This window comes from Ranitomeya imitator, chromosome 1 (genome assembly GCF_032444005.1).
Source record: "Ranitomeya imitator isolate aRanImi1 chromosome 1, aRanImi1.pri, whole genome shotgun sequence".
In the NCBI taxonomy this organism is placed as follows: Eukaryota; Metazoa; Chordata; class Amphibia; order Anura; family Dendrobatidae; genus Ranitomeya; species Ranitomeya imitator.
In genome coordinates, this window is record NC_091282.1 from 304,262,199 (window position 1) to 304,287,856 (window position 25,658).

Consider the following 25,658-nt stretch of genomic DNA (forward strand, 5'->3'; position numbering starts at 1 on the left):
TGCTCTTTTAATGAGTCCATGACAGCACCCAGTCACATCCCTCCCTAATAAATAAAAGCCAATGTAGTTACTTCTATGAAGTTTATAGCCTTATGATGTATCGTAAATATTTGACTAATACTGGCGGTCCTCCGGGTACTCTGAAATTAAACTGAGGGGGACCGCCCCTTTTATTTCTCTGTAGGTTTCCTGTTCCTTGGGGCGGATCCCTATCTCTCCAGTGGGTGCTGTCATGGACTCATTAAAAGAGCATTACCGTAAGTAATCCGGTTATTTGTGTTTTGGGATTGCTATAGTTTTACCGACTATGTCCAGTAAATACAGGGATATTCTTGAGTAAAACCTGTTTTTCTGTCAGTGATTTGAGACTGAGACAGAGGTTCACCTTCCAACAAGGCAATGACCCAAAGCTTACTGTTAAAGAACACTCGAGTGGTTTAAGGTGAAATGTGTAAATGTGTTGGAGTGGCCTGATCAAAGCCCAGATCTTAGTCCAAGGGAGAATCTGTGGTCAGATTTGAAGATTGCTGTTCACCAGAGGAAATCATCTAACTGAAGGAGCTGGAGCAGTTTTACCTTGAGTGAGCATAAATCCCAGTGGAAAGCTCATGGAGACTTATCCAAAGCGACTTGCAGCTGTAAATGGAGGCTCTATAAAGTACTGACTTTAGAGGGATGAATAGTTATGCACACTGAAGTTTTCAGTTATTTTGTCCTATTTGTTGCTTGCTTCACAATGAAAAGAAAACCAAATGTTCACAGTTGTAGTAAAGTTCTTTACATGAATGCAAACCCTAAACAAATTGTCAAATTCCAAGTTGTGAGGAAGCAAAACACAAAAAATGCCCCAAGAGGGTGAATACTTTTGCACGCCACTGTATATTACTAAAATTCATAACTTTGCAGTACCCGGATGATTAAATGCAAAATAGTTTTTTTTTGTTTGTTGTTGTTTTTTAAACTTTGTATTCCTTCTTTTGATAAATTCAATAAAGACAATCACAAGGCACTACAGTGCTGAGATTTAAAGAAAACAATCACTGATGGGTGGGAAATAACAGTAGTAGTTATCAACTTATTACTGAAATCCTGGGCGCAGTGTGGGAAAAAACACCATATGAATATTAAGGAATAGGATAAGAATAAGGCTATATTCACACTTTGCGGATTTTGCTGCGGATCCGCAGCGGATTTGACCGCTGCGGATCCGCAGCAGTTTCCCATGAGTTTACAGAACAATGTAAACCTATGGGAAACAAAAAACGCAGTGCACATGCTGCGGAAAAAACCGCGCGGAAACGCTGCGGATTACATTCCGCAGCATGTCACTTCTTTTCTGCGGATTTTCACCTGCTCCAATAGAAAACTGCAGATGAAAATCCGCAGAAGAAAACGCAGTAAAAACCGCGATAAATCCGCAGTAAAAACCGCAACGGGTTTTCACTGCGGATTTTGGAAATCTGCTGCGGAAAAATCCGCAGTGGAATCTGCAAAGTGTGAACATAGCCTAACACATCTGATTCGAAAAAGACAGAAGAATAGACGAAAAGAAGGAAGCATGAGGGAAAAAAAGAGGGTGGAAGGAGAAAAGGTGTTTTAAATGTGAGTCCTAAAGAATGCAGGTTCAACTTTCCTTGTTAAGGGCCAGGTAGTCAGCCGTAGATCTGAATTCCAGGCAATAAAACCAGGTTTTGTAAAAACGATCATAAACATGATTAATTATAGAGGTGAATCCCTCTGGGGTTTCTTCTGAATCACGTTACTTGGAGATTTAGATGGAAACTATGATGTAGCTGCTCAGCATAGAGCACAGGATAAATGTGATCCAAAATGTTATGTAAAATGTTCCCAACAAAAGCTTTAAATCAATATAAAAAAAAAAAAAATCACCACTCAGGTCTGTCATCTGTTAACCGAAATATAGTGGACTGCCATGTTACTGGTCATCTGAATTCATTAAGAGGTGTAGTTTGTAAAATAGGGTCACTTATTGGGGGTTCTAATGTTCTGGCACCTCAGGGGCTTTCCCAGTGGGTTATGGCATCCACAAACCATAACAGTTAAAAGTACTTCAGGGCGCAGGTGCTGGGCCTCTCTGACCTTTCCCGACACCTGCGCACTGAAGTACTTTGGTCTGCCCACAACAGGGCAGATAAGTACACTTGCACAGGAGCGTGATGCTGGAAAGCGATGAAGCAAGCACGAGGGCAGCTTCATAAGAAGATGGGAGGCTCTGGACCCAGACCTGCGACACCCATCGGACCGGATAAGTATAATAAAAGTTATTTTTCTTATCTTGCTGGTTAGACCGGGGGCTTATCTACAGCATTATAGAATGCTGTAGATAAGCCCTGAAAGTCGGTGGCCGAATCCTATATTGGCCAAAACTGCTGACAGGTTCCCTTTAGCCATTTAAATGGCCAGTGGAATTTATATTATGCCATTCCTGATGGGTTACCATGGCAGCTGAGGGTCTGCTGAAGGCCCCCGTGTACTGCCATTTTGGTTCTCCAGAATTGTAATTTTTTTTGGTCAACCACCTCAAAACTTCAATAGAAAAAGCAATCAAAACATTATATGTACCTCATAATGGTATCAATAAAATACGAGTGAGCTAGGGGCGCAAACAAAAACCCTCCCACAGTACTGTCAATGGGGGAAAAAGTTATGGTACTCACAAAAATGGCGATAAACAGAATTTTTACAAAATTATTTGATGTATTTATTTTTACACCAGTAGAGAAAAAAAATAATAAAAATAAAAAATCTGACAAAATCCCTCCAGACAAGGAAAATCGGGTTCCAATGTTAATTTTACCATAGCAAATAGCATGAACTGCAAAAATACCCTCTCCCATAAAAAATGAAGATTTGCATTTGTCCCACATTAAAAAAAACAAGCCGTAAAAAAAGGCTCTTAGAAGAGGAGTCAAAACGACAAAAAAATCCCTAGTTATTATAGGGTTATATTTGGTTTAAATTTTGACACTCCTCCATAGAGCTATAGATATCACATGCCACCTGTGCTTTCATATGTTTCCTTTCCATTATATTCATGCTCAGTGCTTCATCATCTGTATCACGTTTGGCTTGTTTTTTTGTTTTTTTTTACAGTAGCCTAGAGACAATCTTTGAAGAGCCCCAAGAAAAGAATGGAGTCTTAATTTCAGTCTCCCAGCAAAAGAGGAAACGTATCCTGGAGTTCAGAGACTGCACAGTTCCAAGACTCAAGCGACCAAAAGGAAAAATGAAAGTAATGACCAGCTGCAAACGGGGAAGGAAAGCTGCCATGGAGGGGGTACAGCTCGATGCCCTTCTGATACAGAAACTCATGGACCTGGAAAACTGTCTTTTGGAGGAAGAAGTCAGGGAAAGAAATTCAACAGCTTCCGAAATGCCAAGCTGATAGATGAACTATACTAATGTTTAGTATGGTTTACACTAATGTTTAGCTGATTCACTTAAATTAAGAATCTTTTATCAATCATTCTCTAAATGTAATTATTTTGATAAGTTGGATGGGTAATTGATGATTTTTTTTCTATTTCTGCCACAAAAAGACAGAAGGCTTTATCCGAATTTCACAAAATGTTATGGTTTTATTATGATGTCACCAAAGGATTACGTGATCTGAACTTTGGCATCAGGAAATGCGACTTGAGCTAAAGGATTTGCATGTTCACTCGGGATGTAGTTCTATAATGATCTTTTGTTGAGATGGTCATAAACCATCTAAACCCTGCACTGGAAAGTGAAGAATAACATTAATGCACTTAAATAAATATTGTCTATATTTATAAATATATTCATAGTTTTAATGCAAAAGAAAACCAATTTTAGCATTTTCACTTTTTAATCAGGTAATTTAAAGCTGTTTGATTCAGGTTTGTGCTTCCTCCTATGTGATAAACGCCAGATTGGATCCTTTCATAGAGTTTTCAAGGAGTTTTTTTGAGCAGAAATTCTACCAATCTTAACTCGTTGAGTTTCTGTTTAGGAAACACAGCAAAAATACTCAGTGTGTAAATAGCCATTTGGTGAACGTTTTTTTTAGGCATTTTGCAGTGCTGATTATTTTCTGTTTTTTGTTTTTTTTTTTTTCTAAAATGAGTCACAGAATACTGCTTTGGGTTTAATATCCTAGTTAATAAAAAAAATAGATATATTAAAATTTTTCTTGTGCCTTGCAAGATACTGTGAAGGAAGTTCTGGTAAAACTTATTTTTAAACCTAAAGGCTTTAATCTACACCATTGGCTTTGAATCTAGCTGTTACAAAATCAGTTTTGTTATTTTTTTTGTTTGCTCTGATTTGACTGTGATTCTGGTAGAATATCCAGGCTAATGGGTATAGTTTACGTACTTACTGCAGTTTTTTGTGACCTGGTCAATGTGTTAACAATGCAGGATGCTCCTGTGAGGGTTAATGTAATTTCTCAACTTCTGTGTGATAGTGATAAGCAGCAGGCTCTCTTGCTGTGTTACTTGGACTTTGTTTCTGTAAATTACAGATAAGTTTGTTTTTGTGTTTTTAAGTTATAAATTGTAATAAATACCAATTGTTCTCACCTAATTAAATGAAATGTTTATTTTGTAGAAAAAAGTCATAACTAATACAGTAACATTATTTGGGTGTTAGAAAGAAATGAGGTTATGCTGAGAGTTGCAGTTCCCCACTCTAAGCGTGCCACAAGTTGCTATAATGTAATCTACTGCAATAGCATAAAGTGTGATATTTTGCCCATACAGCCTCCAAAATGCCATCTGTACTACAGAATTTTTAGCTACATAATAGAAATAGACGTAACAGATTAGAAAATGGTACATTCAAAATTAAAAATACATTTAGTAAAGAATTCTATAAAAAAAAAAAAAAAACTTGCAGAAAAGCCTGTGAGGTGCACTTTAGTCATTGGCTATGTGGCGACTTGAGCCGCAGCGGAAATCACACTACCGGAGTTTGCTACATTGCAGCGCTTTGCAAGTGAATGGGGTCAAATTGCGACACCTACACACGACTGTGAGAAGCAAGCCACAAAAAATGAGACCTGGTTGGATTTGTTTTAAGACTTCCTTGACTTGATATTGTTGCTATCGGAATGTGATCCCCTTCACTTGTATAATGCTGAAATGTAGCAGCGGCACCAAGCAAACTCCGGCCATATGACTGCTGCTGCGGCCAAAGTAGTCATGGAGCCCTAACCTTACACTTACATGTTTCAGGTTCCTTATAAGTCGCAGCATAATAAGGTGGTGTGATTACACTGGACATTTCTAGCCACAGTGGACCAATGGGGAAAAAAAAGTCAATGTGACAAGCCTTATAGTACATATAGTGCAGATACACAATGCTGCAGGACATAAAAAAGAACAATAGAAATAGTAATACGGTAAATATAAAGCAGATGGTTCATCCAATTGAGACTCGCTGGATGCCTTGTAATTTAATGGAGAATCCAAAAGGCCTTAATGTTCAACAGACGGCACATTTGTCTGTATTTGATAGAACAGAACACCGCCAAGGCAGAGCAAACTGAGCCGACGCAAGGCTTAGCTGATAGTGTGGCTGACATATGAGAAGTCATCCACCTCAATCACACAGGAGGGTGCATCAAGCATGGTCCAGAGATAGATGCTGGCCTGCTTGGTGCCGAATGGTATACAAGGTCATTCAAGTTTAAAGCTTTATTTTAGAGGTATGTGGGCCAACAGGTTATAGAAAGGATGTAGGGAAGTAAAAGGAGACCCAATGTGATGCAGCTGATTTAATTAGGAAAATCTTATGACAGGTTGCATCTTAAGCTTATCTGGTTTAACATAGTGTGATCTATAAACTGGCCAACTTTAGTTTTTTTGTTTGTTTTTTTATAAATGTGTATACGATATGGAAGTTACTTCTTCTCTGTGCAGATGTCGGAAGTGCAGAAATCTAAGATGCCTAAAAGAAAAATAAATGAATAAATACTGTGGATAGTAAGATGAAATATTTGCAGATTTATATATATATATTTTTTATATTACAAATTAAGAGTAACGAAGATAGATGAATAAAGGCACTGAGTAATATACGTATGATGAAAAACCATACTAAAATTCATACTCTGCTAGCTATTCTAATTTAAAGTTTAAGAATTGTTGTAAAATAAATCTGAAATAGATGTACATAAATAGAGGAATATTTAATACCTGCATGTGTACATTCAAACACAGAGTCTGCTTGCTGTGTGAAGTTGTCTCCTAGTATGTCTAGAAGTCCATAGTGCCCAGTTGGGAGAAGGCAAGCAGTTGAGTCTTTGAATAGTAAATCACCCTCTCCATATTTCTGCACTGATCTGAAGAGATGAAACATGGAGTCTTTGCTTGGTCCTAAATTTTCCTAAGAATGAGATTAAACAAATGGCAACACTAAAATAAATCCCAGTAGTGAGCAAATGGAAACTTGCGCTATTTCAGAGTTTTGTTGTAGGCCTTCTTCACAAGTCTGTTTCCAGTACATTCTTTTTTTTTTTCAGTTACCACCCACACTCATCATAACCTATGGTGCTATGCACATGTCTGTTTTTTTCCAGCAACACCGATGACAAGGGCCAATACAAGTCTATGGATCCATGAAAAGGATGTACAGCACACTGATGACATCAGTGTCATCAGTGTGTTGTAAGTGTTTAACATTGCAAGGAGAAGCTTTGTAATGTAATTCTTTCTTTATCCATACCCGAAAATCACTAATGGTAAGAACAGACACTGACGACACACTGATCCAAAACACTGATGACATCTGTACCGTTTAAGGAAACCTTAAATCCTTGTGTCTGCTAGAACAGAGATGTACTCATTGCACTCAGAGTAAAGACAAAATACAGTCCTGAGAAAAGCGAAGTACATTCTCTTTGAAGATTATGGTTCTACATATACGGACATAAAATAAAAAAACTTGGTTTTCAGATGAACAATAACACAGACCAATTATACTGTTGCTATGTAACAAAAACTAAGCCAAAATGTAGAAGCAGTGGATGAGAAATTAAGTGCACCCCATAAATAAGCAGGCTGTAGAATACTTTTTAGCAGAAATAACTAAAGCGATTTGTTTTTTCTATATGACGTTGTAAATCTTGCTCATCATTCTGGATAAATTTGTCCCACTTTTTTTTAATTATTTGCATGTATTGGGATCCTTGTCTAATAACATGGCTCGCTTCAAAGTTTTAACTTTTTAATGCATTGCCTCACGTTTGACACTAAAGTACTCTGGTATATTGAGAGTTTATAGCTGACTCAGTAGCTACAAGGTGCACAGGTCCTGTGGCTGCAAAACAAGCCGAAATCATCATCCCTGGACTACCATGGTTGACCAGCTGGTATGAGTTCTTTGTCCTGCTATGCTGTGTTTTGGCTTTTGCCAAATGTGGCACAGGGCTTTATGGTCAAGCCTCTCCACTTTGGTCTTGTCTGTTCAAAGGACAGTGTTCCAGTATTCTTGTGCTTTATTCAGATGCAACTTTACAAACTTTGTGTTACCATGTTTTTTTCTTTTTATAATGAGGCTTTCATCTGAAAACCCTTCTAAATAAGCCATACTTGTTCAGTCTTTTTCTAATTGTACTGTCATGAACTTGACCATTTATTATACTGAGGCCTTTAGAGTTTGAGCTGCAGCTCTTGGGTCTTTCAATTTCTCTGATCATTGCACAGTCTAATCTTGGGGTGAATTTGCTGGAACATCAACTGTCTTCAATGTTTTCCAGTTGTGAATAAACGTTCTCACTGTAGAATCATGAACTCCAAATGTTCGCAAATGGCCTTAGGGTTGGGGTGGTCTGAAGTTAACACTGATTTAATCCTAATTACTTTTCTAATATACTTTAATTAAAAAATTCTGTACCGTTCCCTCTCTAACTGCTTTATTTTTTACCAACTTCCTATTTGAGGACATAGCCATTTGAGAATCCCCAGTGCATGCTGACGTACTCAAATGCGATGTCATCGACCTCTATCCCCACCCAGAATCAAAGTGTCATCACTGACATCTGTTCAAGGCGCTGAACTAGGCCATGCTGTACTGAGCATGCATCAGTTGTCAATTCCAGCGTATACTCAGCAGGATCTTGTCACTGCAATATTTTGCATTTTGGCCAGGTTTTTCCTTAAATGACAGTGTAATTTGTCATATGTTGTATGTTAACCAAAACTTGCATTTACATAATTTTATTATCTACTAAGGACATGATTTTATAGATTTAATATGTACTTATATGGAAAACTATAGGATTTTGAGAGGGTGTACCAAGTTCGTGTCATGACTCTAGCTGTCCAGACAAATATTTTTTCCCTAACAGTCCCTCCCCAAAGAATTTAATTCAGCTCAACTAAACAGGCGCACACTATTTCTATGATAGGAAGGAGATAAGTGCCTACACAATACTTCTGTTGAATTTTGCTGATGATGATGTGGTGAGATAGTGGTCCCTATTGACTTGATTGAATTTCTTAGCTCATTATTGTTTGCATAATCTGCCTGCAACATAGTCTTGTTCGGCTTTAATTAGCTGATTTTACTACTCCAGTTCTTTGCTTCATCTTGAGCTACCATACTTACCTGTGATTTCATTAAGAACTCATAAATCTTTGCAGTGATTACAGGACGTGTCATCACTATACTTGGAGGGATCACGCCCAGATTGCAGTGTTTGAATTCTGTTAATGGAACCTTTTCACCATTTGGACACAAAAGTTCAAGTCCTGAGAGGGCTAAATCATGAGCCCAACCAGAGCTCCGAAGATCTGTGAAGAAACATTCAGTATGTAAGCAATCACATACTGTATAACAACAAGCCATAGTTTCTATCTAAAATAGATGATCGTCACCCAAAGACACAGTGCCTCTATCTACTGACCTTTGCTGCACAATCTAGAAATTTGTGAGATGCCTAAGCCAAATAATAATGTACTAGTAAATGTTTTTTTTTTTATAAAATTCAAACTATTAAAAGTAAAAAAACTACAAATCGATTTTTATCCCCTGCCCCACCCAACCCAGACACTTGATGGATTTTAATATGACATGGACATGTGAAAGGAGCTTTAACACATAACAATTTTTCATGTCATTAGTTATAAAAATGTATTGGCCAGTCCCACAACCCTACCTTTCTATTAAAGGGAATCTGTCAAAGTTTTTACTGTTTAATCTGAGAGCCATATAATGCAGAGACAGGACAACCTCCCTGCCCAATGCATTCAAAGACGTGTGCCAGTGTATCTGAAACAATGGTCACAGAAGCTATATATGTGATTTGGATTTCAATTTTGTTGCTTCACTTTGCATTGTTAATTAAAAATAAACAGATAACATTTCTATTTGAGAAAGCTTTCCTACGTTGCGGCACAGTATTGTATATCCGCCTGAAGTTGGGATTCATAGTTAGTCATGGTCAAAAGTATTGACACCCCTGCAATTCTGTCAGATAATACTCATTTTCTTCCTGAAAATGATTGCAAACACAAATTCTTTGGTATTATTATCTTCATTTAATTGTCTTAAATGAAAAAAACACAAAAGAGAATGAAGCAAAAAGCAAAACATTGATCATTTCACACAAAACTCCAAAAATGGGCCAGACAAAAGTATTGGCACCCTCAGCCTAATACTTGGTTGCACAACCTTTAACCAAAATAACTGCGACCAACCGCTTCTGGTAACCATCAATGAGTTTCTTACAATGCTCTGCTGGAATGTTATACCATTCTTCTTTGGCAAACTACTCCAGGTTCCTGATATTTGAAGGGTGCCTTCTCCAAACTGCCATTTTTAGATCTCTCCACAGGTGTTCTATGGGATTCAGGTCTGGACTCATTGCTGGCCACCTTAGAAGTCTCCAGTGCTTTCTCTCAAACCATTTTCTAGTGCTTTTTGAAGTGTGTTTTGGGTCATTGTCCTGCTGGAAGACCCATGACCTCTGAGGGAGACCCAGCTTTCTTACACTGGGCCCTACATTATGCTGCAAAATTTGTTTATTAGTCTTCAGACTTCATAATGCCATGCACACGGTCAAGCAGTCCAGTGCCAGAGGCAGCAAAGCAACCCCAAAACATCAGGGAACCTCCGCCATGTTTGACTGTAGGGACCGTGTTCTTTTCTTTGAATGCCTCTTTTTTTCTCCTGTAAACTCTATGTTGATGCCTTTACCCAAAAAGCTCTACTTTTGTCTCATCTGACCAGAGAACATTCTTCCAAAACGTTTTAGGCTTTTTCAGGTAAGTTTTGGCAAACTCCAGCATGGCTTTTTTAAGTCTCGGGGTAAGAAGTGGGGTCTTTCTGGGTCTCCTACCATACAGTCCCTTTTCATTCAGATGCCGAAGGATAGTACGGGTTGACACTGTTTTCCCATCGGACTGCAGGGCAGCTTGAACTTGTTTGGATGTTAGTCGAGGTTCTTTATCCAACATCCGCACAATCTTGCGTTGAAATCTCTTGTCAATTTTTGTTTTCCGTCCACATCTAGGGAGGTTAGCCACAGTGCCATGGGCTTTAAACTTCTTGATGACACTGCGCACGGTAGACACAGGAACATTCAGGTCTTTGGAGATGGACTTGTAGCCGTGAGATTGCTCATGCTTCCTCACAATTTGGTTTCACAAGTCCTCAGACAGTTCTTTGGTTTTCTTTCTTTTCTCCATGCTCAATGTGGTACATGCAAGGACACAGGACAGAGGTTGAGTCAACTTTAATCCATGTCAACTGGCTGCAAGTGTGATTTACGGTAGTTATTGCCAACACCTGTTAGGTGCCACAGGTAAGTTACAGGTACTGTTAATTACACAAATTAGAGAAGCATCACATGATTTTTCGAACAGTGCCAATACTTTTGTCCACCCCCTTTTTTATGTTTGGTGTGGAGTTATATCCAATTTGGCTTTAGGACAATTCTTTTTGTGTTTTTTCATTTAAGACAAATTAAATGAAGATAATACCAAACAATTTGTGTTTGCAATCATTTTCAGGAAGAAAATGAGTATTATCTGACAGAATTGCAGGGGTGTCAATACTTTTGGCCATGACTGTAGGTCTTCTTGTGAGGGTATGTGCTCACGTTGCGGATTCTGTGCAGATCCGCAGCGTTTTTTGTGGTGCAGAAACGCTGCAGATCCACAAATGATTTACAGTACAATGTAAATCAATGAGAAAAAAAAAAGCTCTGCACACTTTGCGGAAAATCTGCTGCGGAAAACCTGCGGTTTAAAAGAAGTAGCATGTCACTTCTTTTTGGTGAATCTGCAGCGTTTTTGTACCCATTCCATTATAGAAAACAGCAGGGGTAAAAAACTTAGAAAAACCGCCGCAAAAACGCACAAAAAACGCTGCATAACCGCACAAAAAACGCAACAAATCCGCAGGTGCGTTTTCTGCCAGGAGAGGCAGAATTCGCACCAGACATTCCTAAGGCTAATCCGCAACATGTGCACATAGCCTCAAAGGCCACTAATTGCTTCTGTTGAACATCCGTGTTAAACGCTACAGGAGAGGGCTATCAAGGAGATTAAAAAAAGGAAAGTTGGAGTGAGCACCTGAGTGAGAGTTACAGAGATGTCCACTCCAGAAACAGATTTTTGGGCAGCACAGCAGCCTTGCAGCAGCCTTGGTTAGCTATATTAGAGGTTAGCACAGCAGCCTTGCAACGCTGGAGTCCTGGGTTCAAATCCCACCAAGGACAACATCTGCAAAGAGTTTGTATGTTCTCTCTGTGTTGTTTGCGTGGGTTTCCTCCGGGCACTCCGGTTTCCTCCCACATTCCAAAGACATACTGATAGGGAATTTAGATTGTGAGCCCCATTGGGGACAGCGATGATAAAGTCTGTAAAGCGCTGCGGAATATGTTAACGCTATATAAAAATAAAGATTATTATTATGAGGGTGAACTCTAGTAGGCAGTAGCGTAGCTACCGGGGGGGCAGTCGCCCAGGGCCCCACGCTCTAGGGGGGCCCACCCGGAGCTACGCTACCGTAACTGCATGCATGCGCCGATAGTTACATTCTGCGGCAGAGCAGGGAGAATCAATCTCCCTGCTTTGCCGCCATGGGGCCTCTGAGCAGGCGGGGGGCCCAGTGCCAGCAGTGCGCCCCCTGCCCGTCATCCATGGTTAGCTGTACTGGCAATTGGCATGTGGCAGATACAGCTCACCGCATTGATGAGGGAAGGAGCTGCCCTCCTCCCATCATTCCCCTGTCAGTGTCTGAAGTCGCAGATGCCGACACTGACAACAGGCGCGATGACGTCACTGCCCGGCGCCCGCTGTCAGGACAAGAGCGAGAGCAGGGAGCACCGCTGGAACAAGGAGGAAGAGAGGTGAGTATTGTGGGGTTTTTTTATGGGTGCTGCCTTATACACTACAGGATCTGCCTATGGGGGGTGCTGCTTTATACACTACAGGATCTGCCTATGGCGGGGTGCTGCCTTATATACTACAGGATCTGCCTATGGGGGGTGCTGCCTTATACTACAGGGTCTGCCTATGGGAGGGCTGCCTTATACACTACAGGATCTGCCTATGGGGGTGCTGCCTTATACTACAGGATCTGCCTATGGGGGTTGCTGCCTTATACTACAGGATCTGCCTATTGGGGGGTGCTGCCTTATACTACAGAGTCTGCCTATGAGGGGGTGCTGCCTTATACTACAGAGTCTGCCTATTGGGGTGCTGCTTAATTCTACAGGGTCTGCCTATAGGGGTACTGCCTTACACTACAGGGTCTGCCTGTAGGGGTACTGCCTCATACTACAGGGTCTGCCTATAGGGGTACTGTCTTGAACTATATTGAGAACTATCTGGCACATACTATATGGAGGTTATCTATGGGGCCATAATACAGTGTGGGGATTACAGTGAAGGGGCCATCATACAGTGTTGGAACCATCAGTTTGGAGTCTACTAAGGGATCAGTATACTGTGTGGGTGGTACTATTCAGTGAGGGGGCATCATACTGTGCATAGAGGAGCTGTACAGGGGGAGACTCGGGACATTATTAAATGTAAAGTAGGCACTTATTGTTATAGGGGATCTCGGGTTACTGTGACTATCAAAGGGGCACAAAGGGCAATATTACTTTCTAGGGGGCAAAATATGGTCACTGTTTTCTAGGGCACTTGCACCCGGCATTATTATATTATAGAGGGGTGCTTTAGAATTTACACAGCAGGTGCATTAATAGGGACACATACAGCAGCAGCGGCTCAGTATCTGGGTATCAGGTGCCGTAATGGAGACACATACGGCAGCAGGGGCTCAGTATTGGGGTATCAGGTGCAGTAATAGGGACACATACGGCAGCAGCGGCTCAGTATCGGGGTATCAGGTGCAGTAATAGGGACACATACGGCAGCAGCGGCTCAGTATCGGGGTATCAGGTGCAGTAATAGGGACACATACGGCAGCAGCAGCTCAGTATCGGGGTATCAGGTGCAGTAATAGGGACACACGGCAGCAGCGGCTCAGTATCGGGGTATCAGGTGCAGTAATAGGGACACATACGGCAGCAGCGGCTCAGTATCGGGGTATCAGGTGCAGTAATAGGGACACATACGGCAGCAGCGACTCAGTTTCGGGGTATCAGGTGCAGTAATAGGGACACATACGGCAGCAGCGGCTCAGTATTGGGGTATCAGGTGCAGTAATAGGGACACATACGGCAGCAGCGGCTCAGTTTCGGGGTATCAGGTGCAGTAATAGGGACACATACGGCAGCAGCGGCTCAGTATTGGGGTATCAGGTGCAGTAATAGGGACACATACGGCAGCAGCGGCTCAGTATCGGGGTATCAGGTGCAGTAATAGGGACACATACGGCAGCAGCGGCTCAGTATCAGGTGCAGTAATAGGGACACATACGGCAGCAGCGGTTCAGTATCGGGGTATCAGGTGCAGTAATAGGGACATATTGCAGCAGCGGCACAGTATCAGGTGCAGTAATAGGGACACATACGGCAGCAGCGGTTCAGTATCGGGGTATCGGGTGCAGTAATAGGGACACATATTGCAGCAGCGGCACAGTATCACGGTATCAGGGGCAGTAATAGGGACACAGCAGCAGCGACTCAGTTTCGGGGTATCAGGTGCAGTAATAGGGACACATATGGCAGCAGCGGCTCAGTATCGGGGTATCAGGTGCAGTAATAGGGACACATATTGCAGCAGCGGCACAGTATCAGGGGCAGTAATAGGGACACACAGCAGCAGCGACTCAGTTTCGGGGTATCAGGGGCAGTAATAGGGACACATACGGCAGCAGAGGCTCAGTATTGGGGTATCTGGTGCAGTAATAGGGTCACATACGGCAGCAGCAGCTCAGTTTGTGCAGATTGGGAATAGATGGTGATGGGGCTGGAGTATGAGAAGCGAAATGTGTCTTTGTTGTATTCTCTGCAGACGAGTCGTGGCTGGAAGAAGTTGTGTCGACAATCTTTAAAAAATTGGGGGTAAGGTCTGAAAGCTAATTTATCTTGTTTTAGATATTTGTTCTGTACAGAAGGAAACGGTTACGTGATAAACTCATAATAGTTTCTTACGTTCTATGTTATCCAATAGTGATTGATGCTCCAAAAATGCAACATCCCCATAACTGCGTCCACCTGGGTCTCCAACCAAACACCTAAAAATTTAACAGGAACATTTACTATCATGTTCAGTTTATCATATATGTAGATATTGACTAGCTGAAAATATGTGTAGATAGTGTACAGTGTGTATCCCTGGGGTAAATGTTCCCAGTATATGTTTCTGATATGCAATACTTGCACAAAATGTCAAAATCACTTTAAATAGGCAGTAAAAGTATAGTTTCTGCTGCATTAAGCAATGATGAAGACTCAGCTGAACTCTAGGGTACAGTGTATTTAGGGAAGCTGTGTGGGGCTCATGCTGCATATGGGGAGGCTGTGTGGGGCTCATGCATTATATGGGGAGGCTGTGTGGGGCTCATGCTGAATATGGGGGAGACTGTGTGGGGCTCATGCCGCATATCGGGAAGGCTGTGTGGGGCTCATGCAGTATATGTGGAGGCTGTGTGGGGCTCATGCTGCACATGGGGAGGCTGTGTGGGGCTCATGCAGTATATGGGGGAGGCTGTGTGGGGCTCATGCAGTATATGGGGAGGCTGTGTGGGGGTCATGCAGTATATATAAAGAGGCTGTGTGGGGTTCATGCAGTATATGGGGGAGGCTGTGTGGGGTTCATGCAGTATATGGAGAGGCTGTGTGGGGGTCATGCAGTATATATAAAGAGGCTGTGTGGGGTTCATGCAGGATATGGGGGAGGCTGTGTGGGGTTCATGCAGTATATGGGGGAGGCTCTCTGGGCCACATGCAGTATATATAGGGAGGCTGTCTGGGGCTCATGCACTGTATATAAGGAGGCTGTGTGGGGCTCATGCTGTGTATAGGGAGGCTGTGTGGGCCTCATGCTGTATATAGGGAGGCTGTGTGAGGCTCATGCAGTATATAGGGAGGCTGTATGAGGCTCATGCAGTATATGGGGAGGCTGTGTGGGGCTCATGCAGTATATGGGGAAGCTGTGTTGGGCTCATGCTGTATATGAGGAGGCTGTGTGGCTCATGCTGCATATGGGGGAGGCTTGTGGGGCTCATGCAGTATATGGGGAGGCTGTGGTGTGGGGCTCATGCAGTATATATAGGGAGGCTGTGTGGGGCTCATGCAGTATATGGAGAGGCTATGTGGGGCTCATGCAGTATATATAATGAGGCTGTGTGGGGCTCATGCAGTATATGGAGAGGCTATGTGGGGCTCATGCAGTATATATAGGGAGGCTGTGTGGGGCTCATGCAGTATATGGGGAGGCTGTGTGGGGCTCATGCAGTATATGGGGAGGCTGTGTGGGGCTCATGCTGTATATATAGGGAGGCTGTGTGGGGCTCATGCAGTATATATAGGGAGGCTGTGTGGGGCTCATGCAGTATATAGAGGGAGGCTGTGTGGGGCTCATGCAGTATATGGGGAGGCTGTGTGGGGCTCATGCAGTATATGGGGAGGCTGTGTGGGGCTCATGCTGTATATATAGGGAGGCTGTGTGGGGCTCATGCAGTATATATAGGGAGGCTGTGTGGGGCTCATGCAGTATATGGGGAGGCTGTGTGGGGCTCATGCAGTATATGGGGAGGCTATGTGGGCTCATGCATTATATGGGGAGGCTGTATGGGGTTCATGCTGCATATGGGGAGGCTGTGTGGGGCTCATGCTGTATGTAGAGAGGCTGTGTGGGGCTCATGCTGCATATGGGAGGCCGTGTGGGGCTCATGCAGTGTATATAGGGAGGCTATGTGGTGCTCATGCTGTATATGGGAGGCTGTGTGGGGCTCATGCAGTATATGGGGAGGCTGTGTGGGGCTCATGCTGTATATATAGGGAGGCTGTGTGGGGCTCATGCAGTATATGGAGAGGCTGAGTGGGGCTCATGTAGTATATGGGGAGGCTGTGTGGGGCTCATGCAGTGTATGGGAGGCTGTGTGGGGCTCATGCAGTATATATAGGAAGGCTGTGTGGGGCTCATGCAGTATATGGGGAGGCTGTGTGGGGCTCATGCTGTACATGGGGAGGCTGTGTGGGGCTCATGCTGTACATGGGGAGGCTGTGTGGGGCTCATGCATTATATGGGGAGGCTGTGTAGGGCTCATGCTGCATATAGGGGAGGCTTTGAGGGGCTCATGCAGTATTTACAGGGAGGCTGTGTGGGGCTCATGCTGTATATGGGGAGGCTGTGTGGGGCTCATGCTGTATATGGGGAGGCTGTGTGAGGCTCATGCTGTATATGGGGAAGCTGTCTTGGGCTCATGCTGTATATGGGGAGGCTGTGTGGGGCTCATGCATTATATGGGGAGGCTGTGTGGGGCTCATGCTGTATATGGGGAGGCTCTGTGGGGCTCATGCAGTGTATATAGTATAGCTCCCAACCGTCCCTCATTGTGCGGGACTGTCCCGGTTTTGATGCTTTGCCCCGCTGTCCAGCACGGGACGCTCTGCTTCCCGCAGACAGCAGGAGAAGCAGCCGACATGCCCCCTTGTGTTAAGCCACGCCCCTTCCCCTGCAGTCTGTTTTTCTTCCAGTGTGTGCGGCACAGCTCAGAGGGAGAGAGAGGGGACATTTTTGAGGTACGTGTCACGCCCCCTTGTGTTAGACCACGCCCCTTCCCGGTATGTTCCTGAGTGAGTCTCCAGTGTGCGTGCGGTACAGAACTTCAGAGGTAGACACTGAGAGGGGACACTTCTGTTCTTTGAGGTACGTAAGTTACAACACAGTCAGTCACCACCTCCAGGGCTTATCTGCCGAACACAGCCCTGGGTGCCGCAATAAGCAGCAGACCAGTGGACTGCTGAGCTAATCATGCCTGGCTAGTAAACTAATCGTGCGTGGAATGAGTGGGGCTGAGCAGGGTAGGATGGAAACACTCACAGCCTCCTCTGTTTCTGGCCTCTGCTACTGTAATTGCAGATCGACGTATCAGGTATGGAGAAGTCTGTGCAGTTAGCCGTGTGTGTATGAGGTGTACGGAGTGGAGCCGTGTGTGTATGAGGTGTATGGAGCGGAGCCATGTGTGTATGAGGTGTATGGAGTGGAGCCGTGTGTATGAGGTGTATGGAGCGGAGCTGAATGTGTACGAGGTGTACGGAGCGGAGCCGTGTGTGTATGAGGTGTATGGAGTGGAGCTGAATGTGTACGAGGTGTATGGAGTGGAGCTGAATGTGTACGAGGTGTATGGAGCGGAGCTGAGTGTGTACGAGGTGTATGGAGCGGAGCTGAGTGTGTACGAGGTGTATGGAGCGGAGCTGTGTGTGTACGAGGTGTATGGAGCGGAGCTGAATGTGTACGAGGTGTATGGAGCGGAGCCACGTGTGTACGAGGTGTATGGAGCGGAGCCGCGTGTGTACGAGGTGTATGGAGCGGAGCCGAATGTGTATGAGGTGTATGGAGCGGAGCCGAATGTGTACAAAGGGTATGGAGCGGAGCCGTGTGTGTGTGTATGAGGTGTATGGAGTGGAGCCGTGTGTGCAAAGTGTACGGAGCGCAGCTGCGTGTGTAGGAGTGGCTATGTGTGGCCATTATACGGTACGAAGTATCATGTGCGCCCAATATACATGTGCGGTCATTATATAGTATGGAGCATCATGTGCGGAAATTATACAGTATGGAGCATCATGTGCGGTCATTATACAGTGTGGAGCATCATGTGCGGCCAATATAAAGTATGGAGCATCATGTGCGGTCATTATACAGTATGGAGCATCATGTGTGGCCATTATACAGTATGGAACACCATGTGTGGCCATTATACAGTATGGAGCATCATGTGCGGCCATTATACAGTATGGAGCACTGTGTGGCCATATTTTTTGTTTATAATTATTCTTTATGAAACAGTGTGATCAGCAGTGCGAAATGGGTGTGGTTGGGACGTGGATATGGGTGTGACTAGTTATGAATGGGTGTGGTCAGAGGCGTGGCCTAAAATTTGCTGTGGCGCGCGTTGCGCGCCGCAGACTTTATCCCTCTTTCCCATCTTCAAAAGTTGGGAGGTATGTGTATAGGGAGACTGTGTGGGCTAATGGTGTATATGGAGAGGCTCTGTGGGGCTCATGCAGTATATGGAGAGGCCGTGTGGGGCTCATGCTGTATGTAGGGAGGCTGTGTGGGGCTCATGCAGTGTATATAGGGAGGCCGTGTGGGGCTCTGTGACAAAACACTCTGGGATCGCCTTTGCTGGGGTCAAAGGACACATGGTTTGTGCATTGAATCTGAGGCGTACAGCAGGTTTCTGAGCAGGCTGACCTCAGGTCAGATTTATTAATGTGAAAGCAACACAAAAAACAAAACATAAAAATAAACCCTAGCCTGTCCGGCACTAACTAAACAAATACGTTGCTATCTCAACAACTGGGGGGGCTTCTCCCACCCAGCTAACATCACACAATTCTTGAGCAGAGCTCTTCACTCACGTTTGTCCCACACAGGCAGGCAATCTGTGTGCCCCAGGCAGACACTGGAAACACCCAGCTGGTCATCTATTATTCCTGCAATCATTAACCCATTAGCACCCTGAAGATACTGAGTGGCCTAATTCACATAGGACAAACACCTGGGCGAGATATACCTGCCTCCATCTACCACACCAGCATGAGTCTTACATATCCCCCCCCTTGCTCAGACCACTCCGGTCGAGCAAGAACACTTTTGAAACAGTGCACTCGGGATAGGGCATCGGCGTTCCCCATCTGCACCCCAGGTCGGTGCTCCACCGTAAAAGAGTAAGCCTGCAGGGCAAGGAACCACCGGGTTACCCGACTATTACGGTCCTTGTGGAGGTGCATCCACTTGAGAGGGGCATGGTCTGTGACCAGCCTAAACTTCCTACCAGCCAGGTAATACTTGAGGGAGTCGAGAGCCCATTTAATGGCTAGGCACTCGTTTTCAACCACCGCATACCTCTGCTCATGTACATTCAGTTTCCGACTGAGATAGAGTACCGGGTGTTCGACTCCGTCCCTCACCTGGGAAAGTACAGCTCCGACACCAGTATCAGAGGCATCAGTTTGTACCACAAACTCGCTGCTGAAATCTGGAGTCACTAGTACGGGCTGAGAGCACAAAGCCCGTTTCAGGCTGTGGAAGGCCTCTTCAGCAGCTGAGGTCCATTTTACCATGACGGAACCCTTCCCCTTGGTAAGATCCGTCAAGGGAGTAGCCATGGCTGCAAAATTGGGTATGAACCGGCGATAATAACCGGCAATCCCCAGGAAAGCCTGCACTTGTTTCTTGTTCACTGGTTGTGGCCAGCCCTGAATTGCCTGTATTTTGTGGATCTGGGGTTTAACCACTCCTCGGCCAATCACGTAGCCCAAGTATCGGGCTTCTTCAAGCCCGATGTGGCATTTCTTGGGGTTTGCCGTTAAACCTGCATCTCGCAGGTCATCAATCACCGCTTGTACCTTCTGGAGATGAGTTTCCCAGTCCATGCTGTAAATTACGATGTCATCCAGGTAGGCAGAAGCGTACTGTCTGTGAGGCCTCAAGACTCGATCCATCAATCTCTGGAACGTTGCGGGAGCTCCGTGAAGTCCAAACGGCATATAGACATACTGGAACAGATCTTCCGGTGTAGCAAATGCCGTCTTCTCTCTGGCCGCCTCGGCCAGAGGAATCTGCCAGTACCCCTTTGTTAAATGCAGGGTCGTAATGTATCGGGCTTTACCAAGCCGGTCGATCAACTCATCGACCCGGGGCATAGGGTACGCATCAAATTGCTTAACCTCAGATTTTTGTCGTTCTGAGAGAGTCTCAGCAACCTGCACCTCTGGTACAGTAGGTGAACAAACCGGACGGGGCAGATCCGCCGTTAGGGCAGAGCGGTCTTTCCAGGATTTTATCAGATTCACATGATTAATCTGTTCCGGTTTTCTCTTACCCGGCTGGTACACTTTATAGTTCACTTCACCAACTCTTTCTCGGACCTCAAATGGGCCCTGCCATTTCGCCAGGAATTTACTATCCACCGTAGGGATTAGGACCAACACCCTATCGCCGGGTGCAAATGTACGGACCTTAGCGCCTCTATCATAACTTTGCCTCTGGGCTCCCTGGGCCTGTAACATATGGTCCCTAACAATGGGCATGACAGCGGCAATACGACCCTGCATTTGTGTTACATGGTCGATCACCGTTTTAAAGGGAGTGACTTGACCTTCCCAGGTTTCTTTTGCGACGTCCAGCAGTCCCCGGGGACGACGGGCGTACAACAGTTCGAAAGGCGAAAACCCTGTGGAAGACTGGGGAACTTCCCTAATGGCAAACAGTAAATAGGGTAACAAGTAATCCCAGTTCTTCCCATCTTTGTCTATCGCCTTCCGGAGCATCTGTTTTAAGGTTTTGTTGAAGCGCTCAACCAGGCCATCTGTTTGAGGGTGATAGACAGACGTACGCAACGGGTCTTTTTGTAAGAGCCTGCAGAGCTCCTTCATTACCCTCGACATAAAGGGAGTCCCCTGGTCGGTGAGTATCTGTTTTGGAATTCCCACCCGACTAAACACTTGTACCAATTCCTTGGCGATCGTCTTGGTAGCTGTGTTACGCAAAGGGACGGCTTCCGGGTAACGAGTGGCATAGTCCACGATGACGAGGATATGTTGGTGCCCACGTGCGGATCGGGGAAGGGGCCCAACCAAATCCATCCCAATTCTCTCAAAAGGGACCCCGATGATAGGAAGGGGTACCAAAGGGCTACGGAACTGAGATTTAGGGGCCGCGATTTGGCACTCTGGACAGGACTCACAATAGTTACGCACATCACAATGTATTCCAGGCCACACAAAACAATGCAATATCCTTTCTGTGGTTTTCTGTACCCCCAGATGTCCCCCCATTATATGTCCGTGGGCCAAATCCAGTACCTTCTGCCGATAAGGTTTGGGTACCACTAACCGTTGCACTGTGTCTTCCCCTTTTTTTTCTACCTGGTAGAGCAAATCATTTTCAAGAACCATATACGGGTACGCTAGCCTAGTGTCAGGTTCTACGGGTACCCCATTTATCATTTTTACATTTTTCCTAGCCGGAGTCAGGGTAGGATCTTTCATTTGCTCGCTGTGGAAGTCATCCACCTGGACTCCCAAATCTGGCAGGCAGGGTGCCGGATGGCTGTCTGCCTCCGCCTCTCGCTGAGGTTCCTCAGTTTCCTCTGTTTCCCCCGCCATGACGGAGAAGGGGTACTGAAGGTTAGATTCACTAACCTCCCCAGCAACATCTTCCTGTGGGGTCTCCTCTAGGGACTCGGGACCTCCAGATGGCATGGGAGAAGATTCACGGGTACAGCTACCGTGAAGGAGCAACTGATTCTCCCACAACTGCCAGAAATAGGGAAAATCCCTGCCCAGGATTACATCCTGTAACAATGCGGGAACGAGTCCCACTTTGTGCTGCACTGACCCATAGGGAGTAGAAATCCATATGACCGCTGTTAAGTACGAGCGGGTGTCACCATGCACACACATCACAGAAAACTTGTCAGACGGACCAGACGGATGTGCCACCAGACTAGCTTTCACCAGAGTCACCACACTTCCAGAGTCTAGTAATGCCACAACATTTTTCCCATCAACAGATAATTCACACAGGTGTTTCACTGTATCATTTTGACCCGCATTCACACTCGCTAGCTGTGTAACCAAAGACATGCGTTTTCTAGAGTCTATAACGTCGCACTGCATGGGTTCAGCGGTAACAGGACAGTTCGCAGAAACATGACCCTTCTCATGGCAGCGGAAACACCTAACAGGTCCCCTACTGAGACCACCGTCCAATACTCTTGGTCTCGGAGTGCGAGCAGTCCCGGACTCCTCCCCCACAGTTTTAGGCGATTTTCCTTCACCCGTGGTCCCTGGAACAGTCTTACCGGTTCCACGAGGAGGAGGCACAGACCGGGGGTTGGCGGTGTCGTCGGGAAGTCCTTCTGCCACGGAATAACGCTCGACCAACTCCACAAGTTGATCCGCTGTCGTGGGATTTCCTTGGCTTACCCACCTTTTCAGCGCTGGGGGTAGTACTCTCAGGTACTTGTCCAGGACAACCCGCTGGATTATTTCGGGTATTGTCAGTACCTCGGGTTGCAGCCATTTCTTTGTCAAGTAGATCAGGTCGAACATCTGAGACCGCGCCGGTTTATCTTGCTGGTATGTCCACTGATGTACCCTCTGTGCACGGACAGCCAACGTCACACCCAGCCGGGCCAGGATCTCAGCTTTCAGCTTCTCAAAGTCCTGAGCGACCTCCGGGTCCAAATCATGGTAAGCTTTTTGGGCCTCGCTGGAGAGAAACGGGGCAATCAAATCGGCCCATCGTGCCTTCGGCCACTTCTCTCTCAATGCCGTCCGCTCAAACGTTGTCAGGTATGCCTCGACGTCATCTTCTGCAGTCAGCTTTTGCCAGTATCGACTCACATGGATCCTTCTGGACTCTGCTTCCGGGTCAGCGTCAGGCATGCTCACCGGGCGCTGCGCCACCTGTTGGAGAAGTTGGCGGTCTGCAACCGTCATGTCCAGTAACTCCTTCAGCTGTGCGGCCATCAAGCGATTAGCTTCGTGCTGTGCGGCAGTGGCCTGCTGTTGTACGGCAGTGGACTGTACTAAGGCTTTCACCACGTCTTCCATGCTGTCGCCTGTGCCACGGTATGCCCGCATTCTCCACCACAATGTGACAAAACACTCTGGGATCGCCTTTGCTGGGGTCAAAGGACACGTGGTTTGTGTATTGAATCTGAGGCGTACAGCAGGTTTCTGAGCAGGCTGACCTCAGGTCAGATTTATTAACGTGAAAGCAACACAAAAAAACAAAACATAAAAATAAACCCTAGCCTGTCCGGCACTAACTAAACAAATACGTTGCTATCTCAACAACTGGGGGGGCTTCTCCCACCCAGCTAACATCACACAATTCTTGAGCAGAGCTCTTCACTCACGTTTGTCCCACACAGGCAGGCAATCTGTGTGCCCCAGGCAGACACTGGAAACACCCAGCTGGTCATCTTTTATTCCTGCAATCATTAACCCATTAGCACCCTGAAGATACTGAGTGGCCTAATTCACATAGGACAAACACCTGGGCGAGATATACCTGCCTCCATCTACCACACCAGCATGAGTCTTACAGGCTCATACAGTGTATATAGGGAGGCTGTGTGTGGCTCATGCTGCTCTGTGGTGCTCATGCCACATATGGGGGGAGACTGTGTGGGGTTCATGCCACATATGGGGGAGGCTGTGTGGTGCTCATACCGCATATAAGGGGCTGTTGGGGGGCTCATACGATATACAGAAGGGGCAATGCTTGGGTTCAAACGAAATATAGGGGGATATCAGCATTCTTAATTCTGCTAAATATTAAGTTATACAATTAATATTAATAAAATTATCAATAATAATTATAATATATTGACATTAATATTGAGCAGAATTAATTTCAGCCTATTGGTTCGGCACTCCACAATGGTCACGGTCTCTCATGTGGCCCCTCTGGAAAATTAATTGTCCACCCCTGCCCTGGAACATCATATATGGGTTTATCATAAACTGGAGCATTATATGGGGCCATCAAACATTGGAGCATTATGTGGGCCCATCATACACTGGAACATCATTTATGGGGCCCATTATATAGGAAGCATTATATGAGCCTCATCATGTAGCATCATATGGGGCCCATTATATATGGAGCATCTTAAGGGGCCCATTATATATGGCGCATCATATGAGACCCATTATATATGAAACATTTTATGGGGCTCCTTATATATGGAGCATCATATGGGATTCATTATATATGGAGCATCATATAGGGCCCATTATATATGGAGCAATATATGGGGTCCATCATATACTGGAGTATTATATGGAGCCCATTATGTATGGAACAATATATGAAGCTCATTATTCTTTATGAAGCGTTATAGGGGGCCCATTATACAGTATGGGGCAATATATGGGGCTCATTATTCTGTAGGAAGCAATATTTGTGCCATTATACTGTATGGAGCATTATATGGGGTCCATTATTTTGTATGGAGCAATATTTGGGCTCATTATTCTGTATGGCGCAAAGTATGGTGCCCATAATACTGTATGGAGCAAAATATGTAGCTCACTATACTGTATGGAGCATTATATGGGCTGCTTATACTGTGTGGAGCATTATATGTGGCTCATTATACTGTATGGAGCATTTTGTGGGGCTTATTATTCTGTATGGAGCACTATGTGTCGCCCATAATGCTGTATGGAGCAATATATGGGGTCCATTATTCTGTATGGAGCAATATATAGGGCTCATTCTGTATGGAGCAATATATGGTGTTCATTATTCTTCACGGAGCACTATGTGGTGCCCATAATACTGTATGGAGCAATATATGGGGCCCATTATACTGTATGGAACAATATATGTTGCCCATAATACTGTATGAAAACCTGGAGTTCGCCCTGGTCGTAGTCATGGATAACTAAGCTACTTCAATGTCCTGCACATGGGGTTATCAGGAAAACTATACTATACTACATTTCTAATTGGAGGTATTTGTCAATGTTGTTGGTGGCTCAGTGGTTAGCACTCCAGCGATGGAGTCCTGGGTTCAAATCCCACCAAGGACAACATTTGCAAGGAGTTTGTATGTTCTTCCCATGTTTGCGTGGGTTTCCGCCGGGCTCTCCGGTTTCCTCCCACATTCCAAAGACAGAATATGTTGGCGCCATATAATTATTATTACACCGACTACATATTGATATAGGATCTTGAAGATGGGAATACTCCTTTAATGTCCACAATGTTTTATCAACATCATCATATAGAAAACCCTTTAAAACATCTTGGTATAAAGAAATCCAGGGGTTCGTGCTGCTAATGGATCCTAGTGACTTCCCTATTTTACACTGCATGGTCTCTTTCTCTTGGGGGGAAGCATTTTATGAAGCTTTATGGAATTTGTTTGGCACCACTGTGAACAGAAGAAGTATTTACTGGGTAGAAAGGCAAAATGAGCAATTGTTAATATACAGTGCTATATAATAGGATGACTGCAATAAATTAAGAGGATAAAGACTTTGATGAGAAGAA

General features: G+C 44.9%; 2 protein-coding genes across 4 annotated transcripts in view; one reads left to right on the forward strand and one right to left on the reverse strand.

The window, feature by feature from the left end:
• PRR14L (proline rich 14 like) overlaps positions 1-3,801 on the forward strand; it is a 92,052-nt gene extending 88,251 nt beyond the window's left edge. For both annotated transcript variants that reach the window (XM_069757680.1, XM_069757691.1), the window contains exon 9: positions 3,115-3,801. In XM_069757680.1, coding sequence (XP_069613781.1) covers positions 3,115-3,406 — 292 coding nt within the window. In that variant the 3' untranslated portion in view covers positions 3,407-3,801. The remainder of the gene's footprint in view (positions 1-3,114) is intronic.
• A 1,948-nt stretch (positions 3,802-5,749) lies between these two features.
• LOC138670407 (serotransferrin-1-like) overlaps positions 5,750-25,658 on the reverse strand; it is a 192,632-nt gene continuing 172,723 nt past the window's right edge. For both annotated transcript variants that reach the window (XM_069757714.1, XM_069757703.1), the window contains 4 exons: positions 14,564-14,646; positions 8,599-8,783; positions 6,186-6,375; positions 5,750-5,937 (listed from right to left, as the gene is read on the reverse strand). In XM_069757714.1, coding sequence (XP_069613815.1) covers positions 5,891-5,937; positions 6,186-6,375; positions 8,599-8,783; positions 14,564-14,646 — 505 coding nt within the window. In that variant the 3' untranslated portion in view covers positions 5,750-5,890. The remainder of the gene's footprint in view (positions 5,938-6,185; positions 6,376-8,598; positions 8,784-14,563; positions 14,647-25,658) is intronic.